Source organism: Dendrobates tinctorius, unplaced genomic scaffold (genome assembly GCF_039654945.1).
Source record: "Dendrobates tinctorius isolate UK_male_01 unplaced genomic scaffold, ASM3965494v1 ptg000005l, whole genome shotgun sequence".
In the NCBI taxonomy this organism is placed as follows: Eukaryota; Metazoa; Chordata; class Amphibia; order Anura; family Dendrobatidae; genus Dendrobates; species Dendrobates tinctorius.
Genome location: NW_027361673.1, coordinates 16,703,859 through 16,726,810, shown reverse-complemented (window position 1 = coordinate 16,726,810; position 22,952 = coordinate 16,703,859). Strand labels below are relative to the sequence as shown.

Below are 22,952 nucleotides of genomic sequence, written 5' to 3'. Positions count from 1 at the left end.
TTTTTTTTTCAAAGGGAAGAGGGTAATGTGACGCATCAAACTTATTGAGAATTTCACAAGAAAAATAATGGTGTGACTGGTTTTAACGTAACTTTATTCTTTCATGAGTTATTTACAATTTTATGACCACTTGTAAAATGTGTTCAAAGTGCTGTTCAAAGTGCTGCCCATTGTGTTGAATGGGAGAAGAGGGTTGCATTTACAATCCGTGACTCACTGATAGCAACACCACAGACGAAATGCTAGCATAGGCTTCCAGTGTCTGTTTCAGATACTGCACATCTCATCTCTTCACAGCATAGACAATTACATTCAGATGACTCCAAAGCTAAAAGTCTAAAGAGGTCAGATCGGGAGACCTTGGTGGCCATTCAACTGGCCCACGACGACCAATCCGCTTTCCAGGAAACTGTTCATGTAGGAATGCTTGGACCTGGCACCCATAATTGATGGTATGGTGTGGTATATGGGGTGCAAAGATAGTGGCGCCATTCTTCACCAATGGAAACCTCAATGCCACTGGATATCTGAAATTGCTACATGATGATGTGTTTCCCTCTTTATGCACTGAAGATGGCACGTTCCCTGAGTTTTTCCAGCAAGATGGTGCACCACCACATTATGGGTGTCAGGTCCGAGCATTCCTACAAGGAATCTCACCCCCTTAGGCTACTTTCACACATCAGGTTTTCGGCGTCAGGCTCGATCCGGCGTCGTGCCGGAATGCCGGATCCGGCAAATGTTTTGTAAAACCTGAAGTGCTGGATCCGGTTTTCTGCCGCATCCGTCTTGTTCTTGACAGACAAAACCGGATCCGTCTCATCCGGTTCATCCGTTTTTCGACGGATTACGCCGGATCCGGTTTTTAAAATTGCCCCTCAAGGCAGAGTACACTGGCAGGATGACAGAGTGTGAAAGATTTGTGCCCTAACCAAACTTGTGTATCTTCTGGACCAACAGTATATACCTTAGCCAACTTTGGTTGGCAATCTTGTCATGGTCTACTATTTTTAGCTTTAGGCCACAGGTGTGTACCTGGTTGTGTTTTATGCAAAGTATTTCACCTTTTAACAAAAGTTGTGTACATTGTTAGGAAATCACCAACAATAAACACAACTTTTTAGGTGAAATACTTTGCTTCAAACACAACCAGGAACACAACTGTGGCAAAAAGCTAAAATTTACCCACAGTTATATATCTGGTTTTGAATACCTTTTTACCTTTGAAATACCCTGTATTTAACCTTTTTTTTAAACAGTTCGCCGCAGAAAGAAAAGACAGACAACCATTGTGAAACGATAATTTAACTTTTATTTAAAAATTTTTTTTTTTTGTAAAATGTTTTTAAAGTGCAAAAAACTTTTTTAATAAAGGTTTTAAACTCAATGGGCATTTTTATTAAAAAACACACATTACAAATCTGTGTAGTGTGGGGTGGAAATACTGCTGGAGGGGCTGCGGGACACTTCGACACTGGGTGTGTGGAGAGAGGACTGGGATCGTGGTGGGGAAGGAACAGTTAGAGGTAAAGGTGTGGAAAAAACTACAGAATGGGTGGACATGTGGGAGGCAGAAGAGGTGGTGGGCGGTGGAGTGGAGGGTTGGGCAGGGACTGTAGGAGCAGATGATGTTGATGGAAAGTAGTATGGGGAAGGAGTTTGGTACGGGGCAGGTTGCTGGAAGTGGGGAGATGTCTGGTACTGGGGAGGTTGCTGGTACTGGTGAGGTTGCTGGTATGTAATAGGAGGGGGAGGATGGAAAGTGGCTGGAGGGGGTGCAGATGTAATAGGAGGGGGAGGATGGAAAGTGGCTGGAGGGGGTGCAGATGTAATAGGAGGGGGAGGATGGAAAGTGGCTGGAGGGGGTGCAGGTGGAGGAACTACAGTGGTGGGAGGTGGAGGTTGGGAGGTAACCTGCTGTAGAGCACCGTGGCACGAATGCATTACATGCATCTGCTGGGTAGGAGATAGTGTTGCCATGCGCTCCACAACAGACCTGAAAAAGGTGTGGTTTGGCGAAGATCTTGCTTCTGAATGCATGGTTTGCAGAAGTGTCTTCACCTCCAGAATGCTGGAGTTGATCTGCTGAAAGCCTGCGGAGATTTGCTCTGACAAGACTTTTAGACAGTTCTGGAAAGATGCATTCAGATGCAAGAACTCTTGCGCATAACTCTTTTCCTGACCCCTCTGCCGCTGCCGCCCAGTACCCGCAGGTGTACTAGAGGTGGCAGGGGCAGAAGGGTGGGGTAAAGGGAAAGCGATCTCCTCACCAGCAGCTTCATGTAATGTAGGCGGCCACGATGCTCCTGTGCTGGTGGATGGGACAGATGGGTCGAATGTGTGGGAAGGCTGGGAAGGTGCAGATGTACCGGGGCGGTCGAAGTGTCCCTCGGTGCCGGTCTCCTCAGGGATCGCCTCAGAAGGGTCCAATCGTGCAGGCTCCCGAGTGCTGCTCACCGTGCTGTGGAATAAAGAGAAAAAAAAACAATTAAAATACTGACATGGTATGGCCCTGGCTGAAAAAAAAAGTTACATCTAACATTTTTTTTCACATGTGGTGTGTAATATTTACCTTCTGGTGAGCATTGTTTCCCGGAGGAACGACAGGGCTTGTGCGTACTTGTACTTGCTCCTGCGTCCTCCAGATCCACTCGGGGCCCGCATCTCTTTATTGAACTCCTTCTTGAAACGATCCCTCACAGACCGCCACCGATTCGCAATTCTGTTCCCTGAAACGAGAAAGGAGTGGTTAGTATACAACATCAGTGTTTCACAAACTCCAGTCCTCATGGTCCCCAGGGGTCATGTTTTCAGGATTTCCATAGTAAATAGAAATCCTGAACACATGATCCGTGGGGACCACGAGGACTGGAGTTCGGGAAACACTGGTTTACATCAAGCAACCGGTACTGTATATACTTACGCTCTTTAATCTGGGCCCGAACATCGAGGTCCTCCCAGCGGCCCACAAGGAGCGAACAGATTTCCTCCCAGAGTCGTCGGGTAACGATAAGGTCAGCGTGGGGGCTTGTCAGCCATATTCCAGAGCGGCTCCCTTTGTCTGACGAGATCGATGAGGTGGTCCACATCGAGTCCTCCATCCTCACCGTCAGAGTCGGGAGCACGCTGTGAAGGCTGTTAAAGAAAAAGACAAAAATAACATTAGCCTCCACAAAAGAAATGAAATAAAAAGTGCAAAAAAACAAAGCAAAAATATTTATACTTACACGCTGGTGACCGCCGCGTTGCTGTCGCCGACGACCCTGGGAGGCACTGCGAGGACCTCTTGGCCGAGCACCAGATTGGGAAGACTAGAGAAAAAAACAAAAAATGTTATGTCTTTGGATGTAGGCATTTGTTTGCTGTGTGTGGTCTGCAGAACATTGTTTTCTATGTGTTGTGTGTAGTGTGATGTTGTGTTTCTGCGTTTGATGCAAAAAACTTACCAATTGTGAGCCCACTCCAGGTGTCTGTCCACCCCTTCCTTCTTCTGGGAGCTCCTCTTCATCTTGTGATTCCTGTTTTGAAATAAAAGGCAATGAATAGACATATATTACAGAGATGATGGATTTTGGAAATAAAAACTTACCGTCAAACGCTGACGATGCGAGGGAGGGCTCCCAGAAGAAGATTTGATGGCCAGACTCCATGGCTGTGGGTATTGCTGCTGCTGCTGCTGCATCTCTTTGGCGGCTGTTGAATAAAGAGAAACAAAGGGCCAATGAATATCTTGATATTCCATGGCCCTAGTTTGGAGGAATGGGGGATTTGATAATTACCGTCTCTCATCTGCTGCTGGACTCCCCTCCTCAGCATGTTCCATTTGCTGCTCCATTTGGGGTGGTGCTGATGGTGCTGCTGCTGCAGATGTCTGCTGCCTTCTCCTGCTCCTGGTTCTTGGCTTGGGTGGCATGTTGGGTGTGGCTGAGGGTCCCATTGTCTTGCTTTTATATATCTCCTGTGGGCAGAGCTACTGAGCATGCTCAGACCAAAAAACCGGCGCTCAATTGCGGCGCTCATAGGCTTTCATTGTGTGAAAAAGCCGGACACGCCGGATCCGGCGTGTCCGGCTTTTTCACACAATGAAAGCCTATGAGCGCCGCAATTGAGCGCCGGTTTTTGCCGGAGACAAAAAACGTTACAGTAGCCGTTTTTTCCAGACGCCGGATCGCGACACATTGCCGGATCCGGCGAAAACCGGATGAAACGCATGGCCATCCGGCGCGATCCGGCGCAAATGCAAGTCAATGGGGGGGGAAACCGGATCCGGCATTGCATTTCGCCGGATCCGGTTTCTGTCAAAAGCGCCGGGTCGCGCCTGACGGCGAAAACCTGATGTGTGAAAGAGGCCTTAGACTAGCATTTCTTCTGCGGTGTTGCTATCAGTGTGTCAAGAGTGGGAGAAGAGGGTTGCATTGACAATCCAACACAATGGGCAGCACTTTGAACACATTTTATAAGTGGTCATAAACTTGTAAATAACTCGTGAAAGAATAAAGTTACTTTAAAACCAAGCACACCATTGTTTTTCTTGTGAAATTCTCAATAAGTTTGATGTGTCACATGATCCAAAATGGCCGCCATGGTCACCACCCATCTTGAAAAGTTCCCCCCTCCCATATACTAATATGCCACAAACAGGAAGTTGTTATCACCAACCAATCCCATTTCATTTAGGTGTATCCATATAAATGGCCCACCCTGTACATTTGAAGGCTGCTTTGTCTAACCTACTTAGAAGAACCTGTCTTCTCCTGTTTCTGTATCCATGGGAAATGTGAGATGTTGCCCATCTTTAGGCCAGAGGCCTTTAAACGTCCACTAAATCAGCTTGCATGTAGACAATTGGTGATGGTCTAAAGCACCACTCCAGGGTTGTTGTTTTGTGTTTTTTTTTTTTGTTTTTTTTTTAAATATTGCCGTGCTAGAATAGTGCTACTAATGTGAATTTCTTGCCCCTACTCTTCAACTAATGGCAGGTAAAAAACTACCTTATTTTTGGTCTAAGGGCAATCCCTCAAAACATCACATCGCAGTCGGACCAATGTTGGTCTGTCCGAGGAAAAAATCGCTGCATGCCTCCGAGTTTGATCTGATATTTGGTTTGCACTTGGCCATGCAAGTCACTGCGTCCATTCAAAACTTCAGACTGCACTCGGATGTCATCTGATCTGAGTGCAATCTGATTTCCATGGACTGACTGAATAAAGAAGATGGAGATTTTTTTTTTCCTCCATCTAGTCTTCATGCAAATGACACTGATCAGAGTGTGACCCAATTCTCACAGATAATCGACCTCATTCTCTTGGATGAGAGAATCTATGGTCATCTGCACCTGCTCTTACCTTCCGCTATCTTCATGTCTTATCGGTACTGCCCCAGTCAGTCTCCAGCAGTTTGTGACCTACCGGATCACTCAAGGGTTTGCTAGAACAAACCAAAGGTCACTTTTCAATGCCAAACACTCAAAAAAAGAACTTATTTAATTCTATCTAAAAATGGTTAAAAGAAGTGAGAAGACCAATTTTCATGCATCTTCTGCCCTAAAGACGTGTTGTACTATACAATACAAGTCAATGGGAATGCCAAAAAGTCACCTGGGCATTTTTTTTGCATTAAAAAAAAATGCTAGCAATTTGTTCATTGTTTAATGGAGTAAAAAAAACCCACAAGTACAAAAAAACTTAAAAAATGCAGGAAAATCGCTGAGCATTGAAAAAGGAAAAAGCTAAAGACTTTACTCTTCAGGTTTACAAAATGCCAGAGAAGAAAAAAAAAGTTTTAGGCCACATGAGAAATCATGTGAACATACATATTCTCAAGGGGTTGTCCCCAAATCCAATCCCCTAACCACAGGCCATGCCATAAATGTCTGATCGCTGTCGACCCTCCGCCCCTGGATTGGTAATGACTGTATTTCTCTGAAGGGGTCTTCCACATGATAATGAAATATGAAGTGCACTCTGAAATGCCTCCCGTTTGCTGGTGATTAGACCCTCCTCTCTTGGTGCCCGGTCTTCGTCGGGTTCTAACCTTGTGTGTTGCCAGCAGAGACTGATGCAATTATGTAGCTTTATTATGGCTCTTAGAGGGCCGTTTGGATGTCATCATGCACCGGTTATGAATGGTCTCCTTCTCCACGTGGAGAGATACTTTGTGATTGCCAGCGGTTTATTCCTGGACCGTCTCCTGCGTTCCATTTAGTTATACCGCGATATAATGTGCCCTGAAGATTTACCAGGACATTCCTGCCGGTAACCCTATCCTGCCAGACAGGCCGCATCCATGTGATCCCAGGGTTCTGCTTGGAACTGAACATGGCGCTTGTGAATAAAACGTTTCCTTTTTTTACGTTTTTTAATTTTTTGAAAACACAGTTTGTAAATGGGTAAAAAGTATTAATATTTTAGGAGAAGCTTGTGTCTTACATAAGACTTGTCTCTGAATGGATTTCCTGTCCCCCTCCTCCACCCTACCTTCCCTTTTTTTTTTAATTACATAAATCTTATTGGATCTACAACTATATTCCTACTTGATTTTGGCTTGTACAGTTCTCTGCCACATAGAGATTAAGCCTAATGAATGTCTACCCACTATGGCATGTTCATACATGCAGGTAGTGATGGCACAGAATCTCAATTTTTGGGAATTTTTTTTTTTTAAACAAACCAGAATACCATCTGTGACTGCACCTGAGGATGAACTTGTACTGTGCTGCATGTGTGATATTTGCTTTTTCATGCTGACCTGCAAATTGGCCTCAGATATGAAAGGCATTTGTGTAACTTCACTGGGAGGTGCCATATTTGGGGAACATACTTCCTTCCCACATTGTCTGTATAGAGTGTGTTTTTTTTTTTTTTTTTTTTTTAATAAGCTGTAGTGAATGTGAGCTAAAAAAAAGTTTCCTTGGATTCATCCCCACCTCCTAAAAATAAATCATGTCCCCGTGCTGCACCCAACACGAGGAGACTGTGTAGTAATCATCAGCATTTGCGATACTAGTGTGCACCCTGCACCCAACACGAGGAGACTGTGTAGTAATCATCAGCATTTGCGATACTAGTGTGCACCCTATTTATTCTGTAATGTGCTAGAACTACAGTTCCCACAATGCCTTGCATTCTACAAGCAATTTATAGACGTCTTATGATCCATGACCGGTGAGGAACAAGTTGGAAATCTTTGTGTGGTTATAAACCCTTTGCAGTGCATAGGGGGATAATCTGGGATATTCCCCCAACGTAATCGGCAAGTAAAGTGTTGATGTTGTGGCAGATCCACAATAGAATCAGCAGCTGATTTTTGTTTTCTCTGTTGCGTGTGGATGTGCCACAAAGCTGGATGGCTGTCATGCCTCTATTTTAGGATGAGTTGTAGTAAATGGAGAGTTTGTGTAGGGTCATAGAAGCCTCTGGTGAGAGAGTCATTTGTTTCGCCACAAAATGCAACACTGGGTACGCTACAAGTCAATGTCTTTGCTGTCTACAACAACTAGTATAATTATGTGACTGTCCACTTTAGAGGCTGGGAGGGAAACTCTCCTCTGTGGAAAAAGCCTGCGGCATTCATGTCTGTCGCACATTAGCAGGAAGCATCAGCTACGGGAGGTCATGAAGATAGTCTAGACATGGTGGTTTGGGTTGTAGCCATATGCTGCACATATTGCTGTCGCTCCATGTAAGATGGTTGATATTTGGTCTTTGTGTCCATAGAAGCATCTAGTTGGGAATTAGGGGAAGTGAAAGCTGATGAGACCACACTATGATCTAATGCATGGTGTTTCCATGAGGTGGTAGAACAGGTTTGTCTACTTCTGAAATATTCGGTACCTGTGTGTCCATGTATCATTCTCTTATGCCCGTCCTTTGCTCTGGGCATCATTTCTGTGAATGTAAGCTGAAGTGACAAGTTTGTTCCCACCATCTCAGCCAGTTGAACTGGTCAGTTTATTGGTGAAATGTCTATTACACGGGGAAGTAAAGGCTAAAACAAGATCATCAGCTAGAATAAAGCTTCTGGTCCTGGTGTACAGTCTGTGTGGGCACTAGTGCCATAATCGGCCTGCAGTGATACCAGAGTAATTGAATCCAGGATGAATTCATTAGAAATAAATATATTCTATAACATGAATTGTTAGTTTGATTAATGTTAAAGGGAACCTGTCATTAGATTTGGGCAGCATGAATCGTAGCCTGGCTGCAGAGTTCCCCTCATGTGTACATGAGGAGAGATCGGGCAATCAACTTGGGCGAGGAGGGGAGAAGCCAGACTACTCAGGTCTCTGTCCATAGTTCCCTAAAGTTTTCTTTTGAAAGGCATTGTCAATGTTGGTGAAATTCTCATGTAGACATGCAGGTTTTGCTGTGGCTTGGCATTGATGTCATGATTTTTAAACAGGGCCATGGAGAGAGCTAGCTACTCAAGGCTTCTATGGAGGGGAGCACTGGTGATCATTCGTGGAAGCTGGTCTACAATTTATAGCGCGTTTGATTGGGGGATGAGGTGACTTTAGAGTTTGGGTAAGAGCCATGTATGAGTTTCTTGTGGGGATAGAAACCACTTGCAGTTACCAGTACAAAGTTCTTTAAAGGGGTTTACTGGTGCAAAAATGTGCAAATGGTTTATAGGTAAGGTTAGTTATTGGCTTTACCTGAAACGCTTTTGTAAGCAATTTTTCATCTACCACTAGTGTGACTTTAGTGCTGACCAGAGGGTTAGACTGGGGTCACTGACCACTTACGGAACAGTTTCCGGACCGGCTGCGGATGTTCTGACCTGAAATTCAGAAGCCTTGTAGGCATAAATAAGGCTGTTTTTGGTTCAAGGGACTTGCGTCTGGTCTGGAAATCGTGGTCCAGCACAGGTAGTGAAGTTTAGAACATTAATATACTCAGTGAGTTTCAAACCAAGAACCCTCTACTTATGACATTTACACAAGTTGGTAAAGTAAAGCCGATCTTTCTATTCCGGTTTGCTTTCAGTTTTAATGACCTCACAAGTTTCCAGTGTTTGGACAAACTGTTGCTTGCGAGCCCAGACATATATATTTTATTATACTTTTTTTTTTTTTTTTTAATGTTCTTTCTTGTTTTTCTTAAGGGTCACGATGAAGAAGCGGTAGTTGATTTGGGAAAAACCAGCTCTTCTGTCAACACAAACTTCGAGAAGGAAGAACTGGAAAGTAAGTGTCCTCGTGTGCAGCTGGTTCCTTTTTGTGTGCAATTTCAGCAGGATCTAATCCTTTAAAATCGTTTGTACGAACTGTGTGGCTAATACAGCAGTAAGAGAACACAAGCCCCCCCCTTTAAAAAAAACAAAAAACTGTTTACCAGCAACTGTAATATGAATTGTCCTGTCTTGATGCCTTACCCTTGAAAGTGTTCTGTATCTTCTCCGACCCTGTAATTGGTAGCTTTAGATCTGCTATGAGACATCTACTGTGTAATCATGTGATGGACTAGTTATTGTTACATTTGTATTTGGTGTATATATATTTTTTTCTTTATACACCATAGTTTAACTTTACGCAATTTCCTACATTCACTTTATGAAGTAACCTCATTTTCCCCACATCAGACAAGCAGTTCCTGCTCCTGTGATAATCCGTATGTGTCCTTGTGTAATAGGATAATACGTTTTCTCATTGCTCTTTCATAAGACAATAAGAACATATCTCCGGTATCCAGCGCCGTACATCTCAGTGACTTCACCGCTCTTCAGACTCTTGGCTTCCTCCATGCGTGCACCAGATGTCTTTTACAATGAAAGCCTACAGAGCTTTGTTCTGACACCCCGTAGTTTACATTGTAAAAGTCGCTTCCGACTTATGCAGAGCGCAGTGTGTCCTACAGAGTCCAAAGACCGGCGACATCACTGAGAAGAGGAGCAGAACGGCGCTAGATCCCCGAGAAGGCAGCGGTAGAGGAGTATATTATCCACCCACTCTCAATTTTACCCTTTTTGCTTTTTTACTATGTCAATAAACATCGCTGACGCTGTCATACTGCTGTATATGTGCCATGTCACTTACACACTGCAAATATGGCAGCTCCTGGGCAAAGGAGAAAGTGATCCGTGTTTGACCACATGTCCTCAATGACCAGAGTAGTGTTGGAGCAGTAACTTCTTCCAGGCGTGAGAACAGCTCTGTAGCCAGATATTAGTAGTATAATGTCCGACTGCCCAACCTGCACTCACTGCACGGTCACCGCAGAGTTCAGAGCACAGCAGCGTAATTATCGCACTGCGGTGCTCTAAAAACAGACTCCACTCTTCTCAGTCAGTGTAATGCTTCACTCAGATGTCTGTGTGCAGGATGTCTGAAGGAGGCTTTACTCCTGGGTCTGATACACTGACTGAGGGGAGTCGGTGTTCAGAGCACAGCAGCGTTACACTGACTGAGCAAAGCCATGCATCTAATCTAATGTGTGATACGGTCTTCTGAGCCATACATCTAATCCCATGCCGTGTGATGCGATCCGTGCATCCAACCCCATGCCGTGTGATGCGATCCGTGCATCCAACCCCATGCCGTGTGATGCGATCCGTGTAGCCAACTTCATCCCGTGTGATGCGATCCGTGTAGCCAACTTCATCCCGTGTGATGCGATCCGTGTAGCCAACTTCATCCCGTGTGATGCGATCCGTGTAGCCAACTTCATCCCGTGTGATGCGATCCGTGTAGCCAACTTCATCCCGTGTGATGCGATCCGTGTAGCCAACTTCATCCCGTGTGATGCGATCCGTGTAGCCAACTTCATCCCGTGTGATGCGATCCGTGTAGCCAACCTCATCCCGTGTGATGCGATCCGTGTAGCCAACCTCATCCCGTGTGATGCGATCCGTGTAGCCAACCTCATCCCGTGTGATGCGATCCGTGTAGCCAACCTCATCCCGTGTGATGCGATCCGTGTAGCCAACCTCATCCCGTGTGATGCGATCCGTGTAGCCAACCTCATCCCGTGTGATGCGATCCGTGTAGCCAACCTCATCCCGTGTGATGCGATCCGTGTAGCCAACCTCATCCCGTGTGATGCGATCCGTGTAGCCAACTTCATCCCGTGTGATGCGATCCGTGTAGCCAACCTCATCCCGTGTGATGCGATCCGTGTAGCCAACCTCATCCCGTGTGATGCGATCCGTGTAGCCAACCTCATCCCGTGTGATGCGATCCGTGTAGCCAACCTCATCCCGTGTGATGCGATCCGTGTAGCCAACCTCATCCCGTGTGATGCGATCCGTGTAGCCAACCTCATCCCGTGTGATGCGATCCGTGTAGCCAACCTCATCCCGTGTGATGCGATCCGTGTAGCCAACCTCATCCCGTGTGATGCGATCCGTGTAGCCAACCTCATCCCGTGTGATGCGATCCGTGTAGCCAACCTCATCCCGTGTGATGCGATCCGTGTAGCCAACCTCATCCCGTGTGATGCGATCCGTGTAGCCAACCTCATCCCGTGTGATGCGATCCGTGTAGCCAACCTCATCCCGTGTGATGCGATCCGTGTAGCCAACCTCATCCCGTGTGATGCGATCCGTGTAGCCAACCTCATCCCGTGTGATGCGATCCGTGTAGCCAACCTCATCCCGTGTGATGCGATCCGTGTAGCCAACCTCATCCCGTGTGATGCGATCCGTGTAGCCAACCTCATCCCGTGTGATGCGATCCGTGTAGCCAACCTCATCCCGTGTGATGCGATCCGTGTAGCCAACCTCATCCCGTGTGATGCGATCCGTGTAGCCAACCTCATCCCGTGTGATGCGATCCGTGTAGCCAACCTCATCCCGTGTGATGCGATCCGTGTAGCCAACCTCATCCCGTGTGATGCGATCCGTGTAGCCAACCTCATCCCGTGTGATGCGATCCGTGTAGCCAACCTCATCCCGTGTGATGCGATCCGTGTAGCCAACCTCATCCCGTGTGATGCGATCCGTGTAGCCAACCTCATCCCGTGTGATGCGATCCGTGTAGCCAACCTCATCCCGTGTGATGCGATCCGTGTAGCCAACCCCATCCCGTGTGATACGTCTTCAGGGAGGAGAGGATCAGATATGTGTTCCTTCTGTGTGCAGTAGATCATAGATTAGATCAGTATCAGCGCTGACATTGATCTACTGTGATGCACTGGAGACAGGAGGAGCTCGTAACTGATCATCGGTCCTTTCCTCCTCTCTAAAGCCGCTCTCTACAATTCTGGGTGTGTAGCATTGCTGGAAGCGGTGGCCACTGACAGACATTGATGAAATGGGGTGCCGAGCTTTAGGTCACGCTATAGGTACACCCCCCCCCATTTGCGTATGAAATGAAACTGAATTTTAAAAGTAATCACTGCAATTATATGTATACTGCTCATATTATTTTTGTTTGGCCCAAGTCCAATCTATAACTGTCTAGTTACTATAGTTTGCATTTCGGGGAGTATAGAGGGGGTGACAGACTCCTTTTTTAATGTGTATATCGGAAGTATTTCCCAGTGATAAATGGGCTCTAAAATGTGATGTGAATATAACCTAGAATTGATACAACTGTACTGTTCCCCAAATAGGGAAAGCAGCAGAGATCTTTCTCCATTCATTAATCTGATGATCACCACTGTACCTTTTTAAATATACCCTTATCCTACTATGTTTGTGAATGCTAAGGTGATATCTCCATGGCAGAGAATGCAGGGGTCTGCCACAGATTTCACTGCTTTAGTAAAGCGATGAGTAGACTACTGCAAAAACAAAAAACAACAAAAGAAACCCGGCGTGATATCGCTCGCTTTGGATTTTGAAATGTGTTGCGTGCATGGCAAGACTTTCTCTTTCGCTGCATGTGAATGGATTTGTCTAAACACCCTTCACGTGCATTGTATTCTGTGTATTTGTGGATAACATTATTTTTTTTCCCAAGTTGTTCCTTGGGTGTAGTCTGATTCTTCAGCTTTTTGTAGGTGTGGGCAGTAGTTCTGTATGTATGGTAACATCGCTTCACCGCTCTAAATGTATGAGCCTAATGAAGCTGTGACTATTACTGTTAGGCCTCTTTCACACTTCAGTTTTTTACAATCAGTCACAATCCGCCAGGTTTTGAAAAAAACGGATCCGCAATTTTCTTTTGAGGATCCGTTTTTTTTTTCCCCATTGACTTCCTTTATAGGCGGATTGTGACGGATTGCCGTCCGTTGCATCCGTTTTTTTTGCGGATCCGCCAAAAGATGCTGTCCGTCACCATCCTCAAAGATTTCAAAACTGAGCTTGCAACGTTTTTTTCTCTGGCGGATCCTCCAGACACTCATTTAACCCGAAATTCTTTCTGGGTGCCGGACAAAAAAAAAAAATTCTCTCTTTCTCTTTCTCTCTCTTTATCTTTCTCTTTCTCTCTCTTTCCAGGCTGCGATTCCTTTAAAATTCTTCATTTGTCGGATCCGTCAAAAAAACGGACGGGTGGCATCCGTTGTCATCAGTACTACAACGGATCCGCCATCCGTCCTTTTGGCGGATTATGACTGATGCAAAAAACTGAAGTGTGAAAGAGGCCTTAGGGGCTTGTTATTACTGCTGGTCATTACCAATTGCTAGAAACCTATACATTGGGGCAATATATATTTTGCAAGCACATAGGCTGCGGGGTCAGCGGGCACCATAGTCCCCAGAACATTTCAGGTGCAGGCAAAGGGGAAGCATGTTAATTGACAACTTTAATTGTAAATTCCGACTGCAAATCCTAAATATTATTATGGTTTAAACAACGTGTAAATCTAGAGTGTTTTTTTAATATCTCCCCTTTTTACTAAGGCTACAGAACAATGTGAAGGAAGTCCAGTATATACGGGAACCTCATTACCACCTTGAAAATCTTTTGTTTTTGAAGTTAGGAGATGAAATTTTTATACTTCTTATTCTTCAGCACATAACCACATCATTGGTTATGACCTGAAGAAATATGAAAACCTCAAAACGCATCTACTAGTAAAAGACGCAAACTTATCCTTGTGTTTCCTGAATCTGCATTCTACCCACCAGCAATGTGGAATATCCACGTTTTTTTCCCTTTTATACATGAGTGGCAGTGTGGTATTGAATAGTTGGTTACCTCTTCTTTTTTTTTTTTTTTTTTTTTTTTTTTTTTCTTTTGTGTGTGTCTCTTCTAGTATTTTACTCCTGGACATGTCGGACTCTGTTGGGTATGAGATGATTTTATAGCTGAGTGCCTGATTAATCTTTTTGGCACAGGGTATGATTTGATACTGCGCTAAACCCAGGGTTCTGTGCAGCATTACAATGACTTGTTTATGTTTTTAAGTGTCGGTGACCATGATATGATCGAATGTTTTGTATCTGGAAAGTGGTTACTTTTTTAATGGCACAGTTACGTGAAACTATCAAGGGAAATATGTCAGGTGCCTGATGATCTCTTTAATAATGCTAGATGGAGTACAATGTAAGGTTTGGTCATAACTGGGATATAATGTCCCTTGTACGGAAGTATTAGGATTTTCTGTGTCATGTTCCAGTTCTGTGTCGTCTTCCAGCTGAAAATCCGTCATGGCAGCATCGGGAAATCTAGAAGAGTTCCAGGAATAAAGAACGTTGGCCTAGAGTATTTGATCCTGATCAGGGCTAGTCTTAATTGATCTTCCTATGGAAGTACCGATGTCCTAAGATATTGTCGTTTTCTTTTAAAAAAATAAAAAAGAATACCTCTGTAGTTGAACCTTTTTAGACCTCATTCACACATCAGTATTTGTATGCCAAAACACAAAACAGATGTCCATTAGAGATGGGCAAACCCGATCAGTAAAGTTCTGCGTCCGTACGGAACTCCTATTATTCGGGCATGGAAACCAAACATGGACTTCACCAGGAAATCAGTGTTATTGTTTGGGTTCAGCCACCCAAACGTCGGGTGTTTTGTCGCACTGTCAGGTGTATGAGAGCGTGGCAAACACCGCTTCTGATTGGCAGTAAAATCATCACCACCGATCAGACAGCCACGGTTCCCACACTGTCCAATGACAGCGTGAGTGCGTAGCTGTGATCTGAGGTATAAAGCTTACCTCTGTTCATTGATGTCTGCTGAAGAGACTACTTTTCCCATCATCCGAAGCCTGCTGCCGTTAATAACAGTGAGAGCAAGAGCGAGAGTATTCATCAGCCTGGGCTGTAAAAAAAAAAAAAAAGTTGGTTACCCACATTTTTGACAACCAGCCTTGCTAAAGCAGACAGCTGGGGGCTGGTTTTCTCAGGCTGGTAAGGGGTTATGGATATTACTGCCCCCTTCCCAGCCTAAAAATAGCAGCCCGCATTCACCCAGAAAAGGCGCATCTATTAGATGCTCCAATTCTGGCTCTTTGTCCGGCTCTTCCCACTTGCCCTATAGCCGTGGCAACTGGGGTCATATTTGTGGGGTTGATGTCACCTTTGTGTTGTCTGGTGACATCACGCCCTGAGGTTAGTAATGGAGAGGTGTCTATAAGATGACTATACATTACTAATCCTATAGTTGTATTGTAAAGAAAGACACAGCAAGAGTAAAGTCCTTTATTAGATATAAAACTCACTTTTCCATTTTTGTTTAAAAATAACAAACGCAATTATACTCGCCTAATCACCTAACTCCCATTTCATTGAATCCCTTGTCTCCTGTAACAAAATAAAAAGACAACAATATCCCTCACCTGTCTATCGTTCTGTCCCACACCATAATCCATGTCTGGGGGATAAATAGTTTTCAACCTGGACGGTGCCTAGATGCAACTGTCCAGGCTGAGAACCACTAACGAGTGAACTGCTGCGATTGCAGCATCAGTGAGCAATAGTGACATCATCAAGGTTATAGTGGGTCACTGAGGCTGCGTTTCCCGCTGGTCTGAACTGCGGTGACCTCAGCACTGTGAGTAACTCACTGAGTTCATTGCTGTTCAGCTCTGAGTTCACCGAGTGTCATCAACTGTAAGATATGTCCAATAATGTATTCAGTATGAATTGTGAAGTCTGTTGACAGATCCACTTTAATTCCATCAGGACTGCACATATAATGATTGTCCGGGTGATCCCGACTATGCAGTGATGTTTTAGAATGTCAGTGCAGACTAGATCAGCTGCATGACATTGTGTAGCTGTGGCGGGTAAGGATCCAGCTGCAAGGCCCAGCTAGACTATCTGCAGAGAAGGCAGACCTGATTTATTATCTTATCTATCTTCTTGATCGCTGTATACACAGTGCTGAACAAGTGCTGTTTGCACAGATTAGCAAGCACTGACATTGCTTCATTCTCCAGACCCAGAAAATATGTGATCTCTGTGTGTATGGAGAAAACGGAACATTCTAGGTTGTATGAAACAGTCTGCTATCCTGCGCAGAGAAGACTAATTTTATTCCTTTTAACTGGGGCTAATATAACAGGCCCAGTTACAAGGGAAATTTTGGTTTTATTGGCTATGTAACAATGTGTTCAATTTACCCAAAAAAATCTTATATGACTGAATGGGGGGCACAGTGTGCAGGATAAATGAAAAAAACTTAGAAAATAAAATCTAAATATGTAAATATTTAGGCATATAAAATATAAAAATATGAAAAAATGACTTGAAAATGTAAGCCTCATGGATTGAGGAAAGCGGCAAAAATGAACGCGTTTGTGTGATTAAAACGCGAAAATGTGCCTAGTCAAAACTGATGAAAATAACCAGTTCATGACCGGGCCAATCTAACGAGCCTTATTCTTCTAATAGGGTCATATCCAGATGATAAACATTAATTTTTTTCTGTGGACGACATTGCATGAATAGCAGGGTGTTAATATTACGGAATTATCTCAGTTGACATTTGCGCAGTTTGTCTTATTACCCTGTCTACTGGAGTTAGATTCGTTCGGTTACTAGAAGTAAAACCTTTGTTTGATAGCCGGCGGTCAGACCAGGACTGTTCCCTTTGGTCTGTGCCGGCGTCATTTAAAGCCGTTTGCTTAGTCTACGTATGACCATATAGTGATGGACGGTCAATTTGATTGTGTTTTTTTTGTTTTGTTTTTGTTTTGTTTTTTGACATCCACATTAACAGCTGTGTTTAGCCATGTACATGAGTTATGTGTAAGGAGGCTATAGATGAGCCGCAGCCAGGAACCTCTGCTAGCATTTCTCCTTACAGTGGCTCCGTCATTTTTGTGCCTGAATCTCTGGAAAGCAGGATTCTGTCATCTGCATTGACAGAGCGCACAGTGACTGCATCATTACCGTCAGTGGCAACCGCAACACATGCATGGATCGCCTAACAAACAGGCAATCCCTGCATGTATTGCAATTTGCAGCTGTCGAACAACCGCGAGACATGCAGCCTCGGGGGCTCTAGCATATTTACCGAGCATGCTCAGATAACACCTTCATACGAGCACATTCGCTCATCGCTACTGGACGATCAGAGGGCTTTTAATAGCTCATTTAGGCCTGCTGACAATACTTCTAGGCACAGAACACTCGATAATATGATGATTTTGTGCTTATGCAATATCCTTGTTCTCGGCAGCACATATCCTGTTTACCCTGAACGACGTGCTGCAGACTTAAGAATCATTTCCCCTGGTGAACAAACTATTTGCTTATTATTGGGTGATTGGCAGCCTGTTTAGAAGAGCGATAATCGGAGCATGAGCATTCATAGGAGCACTTGTTCTCAATTTATGGGCATGTGCGAATCCATCCCAAGGTCATGACTTCATGCCGGATTTAGCAATTTGCTCATATTTATAGAACTGTCCTTCGGTTTATTAGAAGATAGTAAATCTTCCCATGCTTTAAAAAGAATCTGTGTCCAGGTTTTTGTTACGTAATCTGAGAGCAGCATAATCTAGAGGCAGAGACCCTGATTCCAGCATCGCATTACTGGGCTACTTGCTGTAGTTTTGATTATTTTCCGCGGTGATAGTCAATTTGCTGCCGTGTAGTCCTCCATATTCATGTGCTCTGTATATAACCCTTCCAATGGTTTGGCAGCTTTCCGTGTACACTAATCTGAGGTGTAGGCGGGTTATACACGGCTCGGCATGAGAGAACTGCTGGATCTACTGCAGATACAATTTGATTTGATCAAAGTAACAGCAAGCAGCCCAGTAAGTGACATATTGCTGGAATTTCTGTCTCTGCCCCTATATTATGCTGCTCTATTATATTATTATGCTAGCAAAAACCACATTTATGAATTTTAAAGTATGTGAGAAAAGGACCATGTTATCCCCCCCCCCCCCCATTCCTCACATGTAGCATCTCTTTTAAAAAAAAACAAAAAACAAAACACAACTTTTTTTAAGATTCCACAGGATAAAGATACAATCCTATAATATCACAGTATAAGGTCAAAACGATCCGAACAGTCATCCTTCACAATAACGTGTAATTTATATAGCGCCATTAATTCCATGGTGCTGTACATGAGAAGGGGGGTTACATACAAAGTAATAGATATCGTTAACAGTAAACAAATTTACAATGACAGACTGGTACAGAGGGGAGAGGACCCTGTCCGTGCGGATTTACATTCTATGGGATAGTGGGGAAGAGACAGAAGGTCGGGGGTGCAGCAGCTCTGGTGGTTTTGAGGCGGCAGCTCAGGCGGAGGTGAGGCGGCAGAATGGTTATTGCAGGCTATAAGCTTTCCTGAAAAGATGGGTTTTCAGGTTCCGTTTGAAGGATCCAAGGGTGGTGGATAATCGGACGTGTTGAGGCATGGAATTCCAGAGGATAGGGAATATTCGGGAGAAATCTTGGAGGCGGTTTTGTGAGGAACGAATAAGTGTGGAGGAGAGTACGAGGTCTTGGGAGGATTGAAGATTACGTGAGGGAAGATATTGGGAGACTAGTTCAGAGATATAGGGAGGGGACAGGTTGTGGATGGCTTTGTAGGTCAGTGTTAGTAGTTTGAACTGGATTCGTTTGGGAATTGGGAGCCAATGGAGGGATTTGCAGAGGGGAGAGACGGGAGTAGCGAGGAGAGGTGGATTAGTTGGGCAGCAGAATTGAGGACAGACTGGAGTGGTGCAAGAGAGTTAGGCTACTTTCACACTAGCGTTGTGCGACGCACGTCGCCCTGCGTCGGGGCGACGTAGCATCGCACGTTGTGAAAGTTTAGCACAATGGGGGCAGCGGATGCAGTTTTTCAACGCATCCGCTGCAATGTCCTGGGAGGAGGGGGCGGAGTTTCTGCCGCGCATGCGCGGTCGAAAATGGCGGACACGAAGCACAAAAAACGTTACATGTAACATTTTTCTGTGCGTCGCGGCCGCCAAAACACGGCGCAGCCGTCGTGCGACGTGTACCCATACGTCGCAATGCGTCACTAACACAAGTCTATGGAGAAAAAACGCATCCTGCGGGCAACTTTGCAGGATGCGTTTTTTCTCCAAAACGACGCATTGCGACGTGCGTCGCACGACGCTAGTGTGAAAGTAGCCTTAGCAGGGAGGCCACACAGGAGGGTGTTGCAGTTGTCAAGGCAAGAGATGATGAGGGCATGTACAAGAGTTTTATTAGATTGAGGACTGAGGAAGGGATAGATTCTGGAAATATTTTTGAGTTGGAGGTGGCAAGAGATTGGACATGCGGTTTGAACGACAGGGCAGAGTCGAGAGTTACTCCAAGGCAGCGGATTTCAGGTGCAGGAGAGAGCATTATGCCATTTACCATAATAGATAGATCAGGTAGGGAAAATACGTCAGATGGAGGAAAGATAATGAGTTCAGTTTTGTCTACGTTGAGTTTTAGGAAGCGAGAGGTGAAAAAGGAGGATATGGCTGATAGACACTCCGGGATTCTGGACAGCAGAGAGGTGACATCTGGGCCAGAGAGGTAGATCTGAGTGTCGTCTGCATACAGGTGGTACTGGAAGCCATGGGACTTTGAGTTGTCCTAGGCCAAGAGTATAGATGAAAAAAGTAGGGGCCCCAGGACAGAGCCTTGGGGGACTCCAACAGAGAGGGGGCGGGATGAGGAGGTAGTGTGGGAGTGGGAAACGCTGAATGTGCGTAAATCCAGGACAGGGCAAGGTCTTTTATGCCAAGGGAAGAAAGAATCTGTAGCAGTTGGCAGTGGTCAACTGTGTCAAAGGCAGAGGACAGGTCAAGAAGGAGGAGGATGGAGAACTGTCTGTTAACTGTATCTATGTGTGTGTATATATACTCTTCAGTTTCTTTTACTACTTTTCTTTCCTTTTCCCTTCTAGGTCACAGAGCAGTTTATATTGGGGTTCATGTACCGCTGGGCAGACAGAGCCGTAGACGTCATAGACATCGTGGGCACAAACATCACCGAAGAAGAAAAGAGAAGGAAAACGATAAAGATGATGGACGGGAATCTCCCAACTATGGTAGGCACCAGATTCCATTATCTTTTACTTTATCAACCTTAAGGTATGTTCACACTGAACCATCAAAACAGGCATTGGTGCATGCTGGAGGTGTGCTCCTCGTAATGAATCTGGTGCATCTCATCAGCTGCTGTGTGCCATTGCAAGAAGTGCGCTCCTATCAAAGGCTGGCAAAAATGGATAGAGCAGAATCTTCCCTAAAATACTCAGGCCTAGATTTAGAGAGTCACATAAAACAAATTCATCAAACACTCTAAGGAAAAGCTTCCCATTGATTTGAACGGGAAAACGTGCCCATAATTCACATGGTGCATTTTGTTTTTTCCACGTGAAGTGTCGAAAGAAAAGATGTTTAAAAAAAAAAAAAAAAAAAAAAAATTGTCCTTTAAAAAAAAAAAGCTACAGAATTAGGAGGATTTTAGGGAGCAACTGAATGTTCGGCAGGAGCGGTCAATGACCGGCGCCCGGTTAGCAGCTACATGACTTTTAAGGCTTAGGCACATTTTTTAAACTCCTGGATATCTCCTTGAAGACTGGCATTTTGGGTAGTGCAGGTATAGGATGCTCCAAATTCACTAAGAAACCCATGCCACTTAATGAATCTTGCGCATCTTATCAGTGGCATGTAACAACAGAATTGTTTGCTTCACTCACATACTGGAGTAAAAAACGCCGCTACGTTTGATGAATTTGGCGGGTTGTCAAACCCCGTCCCAGCTCCTCCCATTTTGGCGGAGCTGCTTGAAACTGGCGTGAGAGCATCAAAAGTCACAGGTTTGCCCAATTTTGTACAAAAAAATTTGCCAATTTTCAGAGTGTATTATGCCAATGTTCTGGTGTAAACACTTTGATAAATTGGGGCCAACGTGTGAACATATTGTAAAGTGATCCTGAGAATAATTAGGCGTGCCCGTAAAATGTTTTCTTGCAAAGTGGACAGTCAAGTTTTGGTCTTGGGTGCAAACAGAACATTGTGCTATATTAATAGTGACTAAGATACTGATAAATCGGAGAACTAAACCAAATGTCCGAGTGACTGGTCCATTATACTGCTGCACACTAGATAGGCAGGACTACACCACCAAAGAAAAAGCGATAGTACAGCTGTGATCCTCCACTTATCTCCATTCATTTTAAGTTTATTAGTTTAGTGTCTTGTGATGTCATTCGATGACCCAAATACGTAGGCTGTGCCCGAAACCCCTTAGTTCTTCTGCCTGTGAAATATTACTGTACCAATGAATATTGGCTTTATTTGGTATAACAATGTGCACAAGTTATTTTAGTGGCACTGATCCCTGTGTGCGCTGTCCTGATATAGCTATTTCTAGACTGCAATGAGATACTTGCCCCTTGATATGCGACCCATTATGTCTCATGGAAACTAGATCACTTGGGTTTCTGTTGTAGATTTACTACATGTCAGTGCTGTATGAAGCAACACAGACTGGCCTTTCACTACATTTTTTTTTTTTTTTTTTTTTTTTTCCCTGCTTCCATGGGATAGAAGCTGGAACTTTTCTCATTTCAGTTGTAAGTTTTTGCAAGGCTATGTGCACACTGAGGTTTTTTGAGCAGACACTTAGAGGAAACTCCAAATCCTCTTCAAAAATTCCTCAAAAAACGTGGAAGTTCTGTTCAATTTTTGCTTTGAAAACTCTGCAAAAAGACTCTGCACATGGCTCAACCAAGTTTAGAAGACCGAATCCAGCCTTTATTGACTGCTTAGTAGCTATTACCCAATGTTGATGTTCCACCACAACATTAAAACCAATGTTGCACATTTCAACTGTCCTTGATCATGACATCTGAGCCTGTTGAGCACTGGGATATGATGGGGAGCAAGTGAATAGTCACTTAGTCAAGTTGATGTGTTAGAAGCCAGGAAAGCGGGCAAGTGTAAGGACCTTTGTTACTTTCTGAATTGGGATCGGGTCAGAGCACCTGAAAAATGACAAGGTTGCTCCCGGTATGTAGTGGTTGGTACCTACCAGAAGCCTTCCTGGTATGCAGTAGTTGGTACCTACTGGGAAGCCTTCCTGGTATGTAGTGGTTGGTACCTACCCGAAGCCTTCCTGGTATGCGGTGGTTGGTACCTACCCAAAGCCTACCTGCTATGCGGTGGTTGGTACCTACCAGAAGCCTTCCTGGTATGCAGTAGTTGGTACCTACTGGGAAACCTTCCTGGTATACGATGGTTGGTACCTACCAGGAGCCTTCCTCGTATGCGGTGGTTGGTACCTACCAGAGGCCTTCCTGGGGACCAGAGATCATGGGTGTTGTATGTCTCATTTACAATGCCCACCTGTTTCATTTCCACAGAAGAGCTAATGCCGCACACATTGCTGAAAACCTGAAATGTTGTGCTCATTCAATAACTTGCAGGATTTACGAAAGCTGTGCGGCATAGCCAAATTGTGCGCTTTACTGGTCCCCATTTACTAGTGTCAGCAATGATTTAGCAGGCGCTGGAATAACCCTTATAATGCTTTTTATGATGGAAGGTGTCAGACCACCCAGTATACTGTAGCTTGGGTTATGATGGGCTGTCTAGCCACAATTGGGTCGGACAGCTCATTCTGATCCCTGTCTATTATAGAAAGCATGA

General features: G+C 44.6%; 1 protein-coding gene across 4 annotated transcripts in view; it reads left to right on the top strand.

Annotated features, from left to right (window-relative positions):
• SLC4A7 (solute carrier family 4 member 7) overlaps positions 1–22,952 on the top strand; it is a 145,536-nt gene that overhangs the window by 48,747 nt on the left and 73,837 nt on the right. For all 4 annotated transcript variants that reach the window (XM_073568496.1, XM_073568471.1, XM_073568480.1 and 1 more), the window contains exons 2-3: positions 9,103–9,184; positions 20,201–20,344. In XM_073568496.1, the coding sequence (XP_073424597.1) occupies positions 9,103–9,184; positions 20,201–20,344 (226 nt within the window). The remainder of the gene's footprint in view (positions 1–9,102; positions 9,185–20,200; positions 20,345–22,952) is intronic.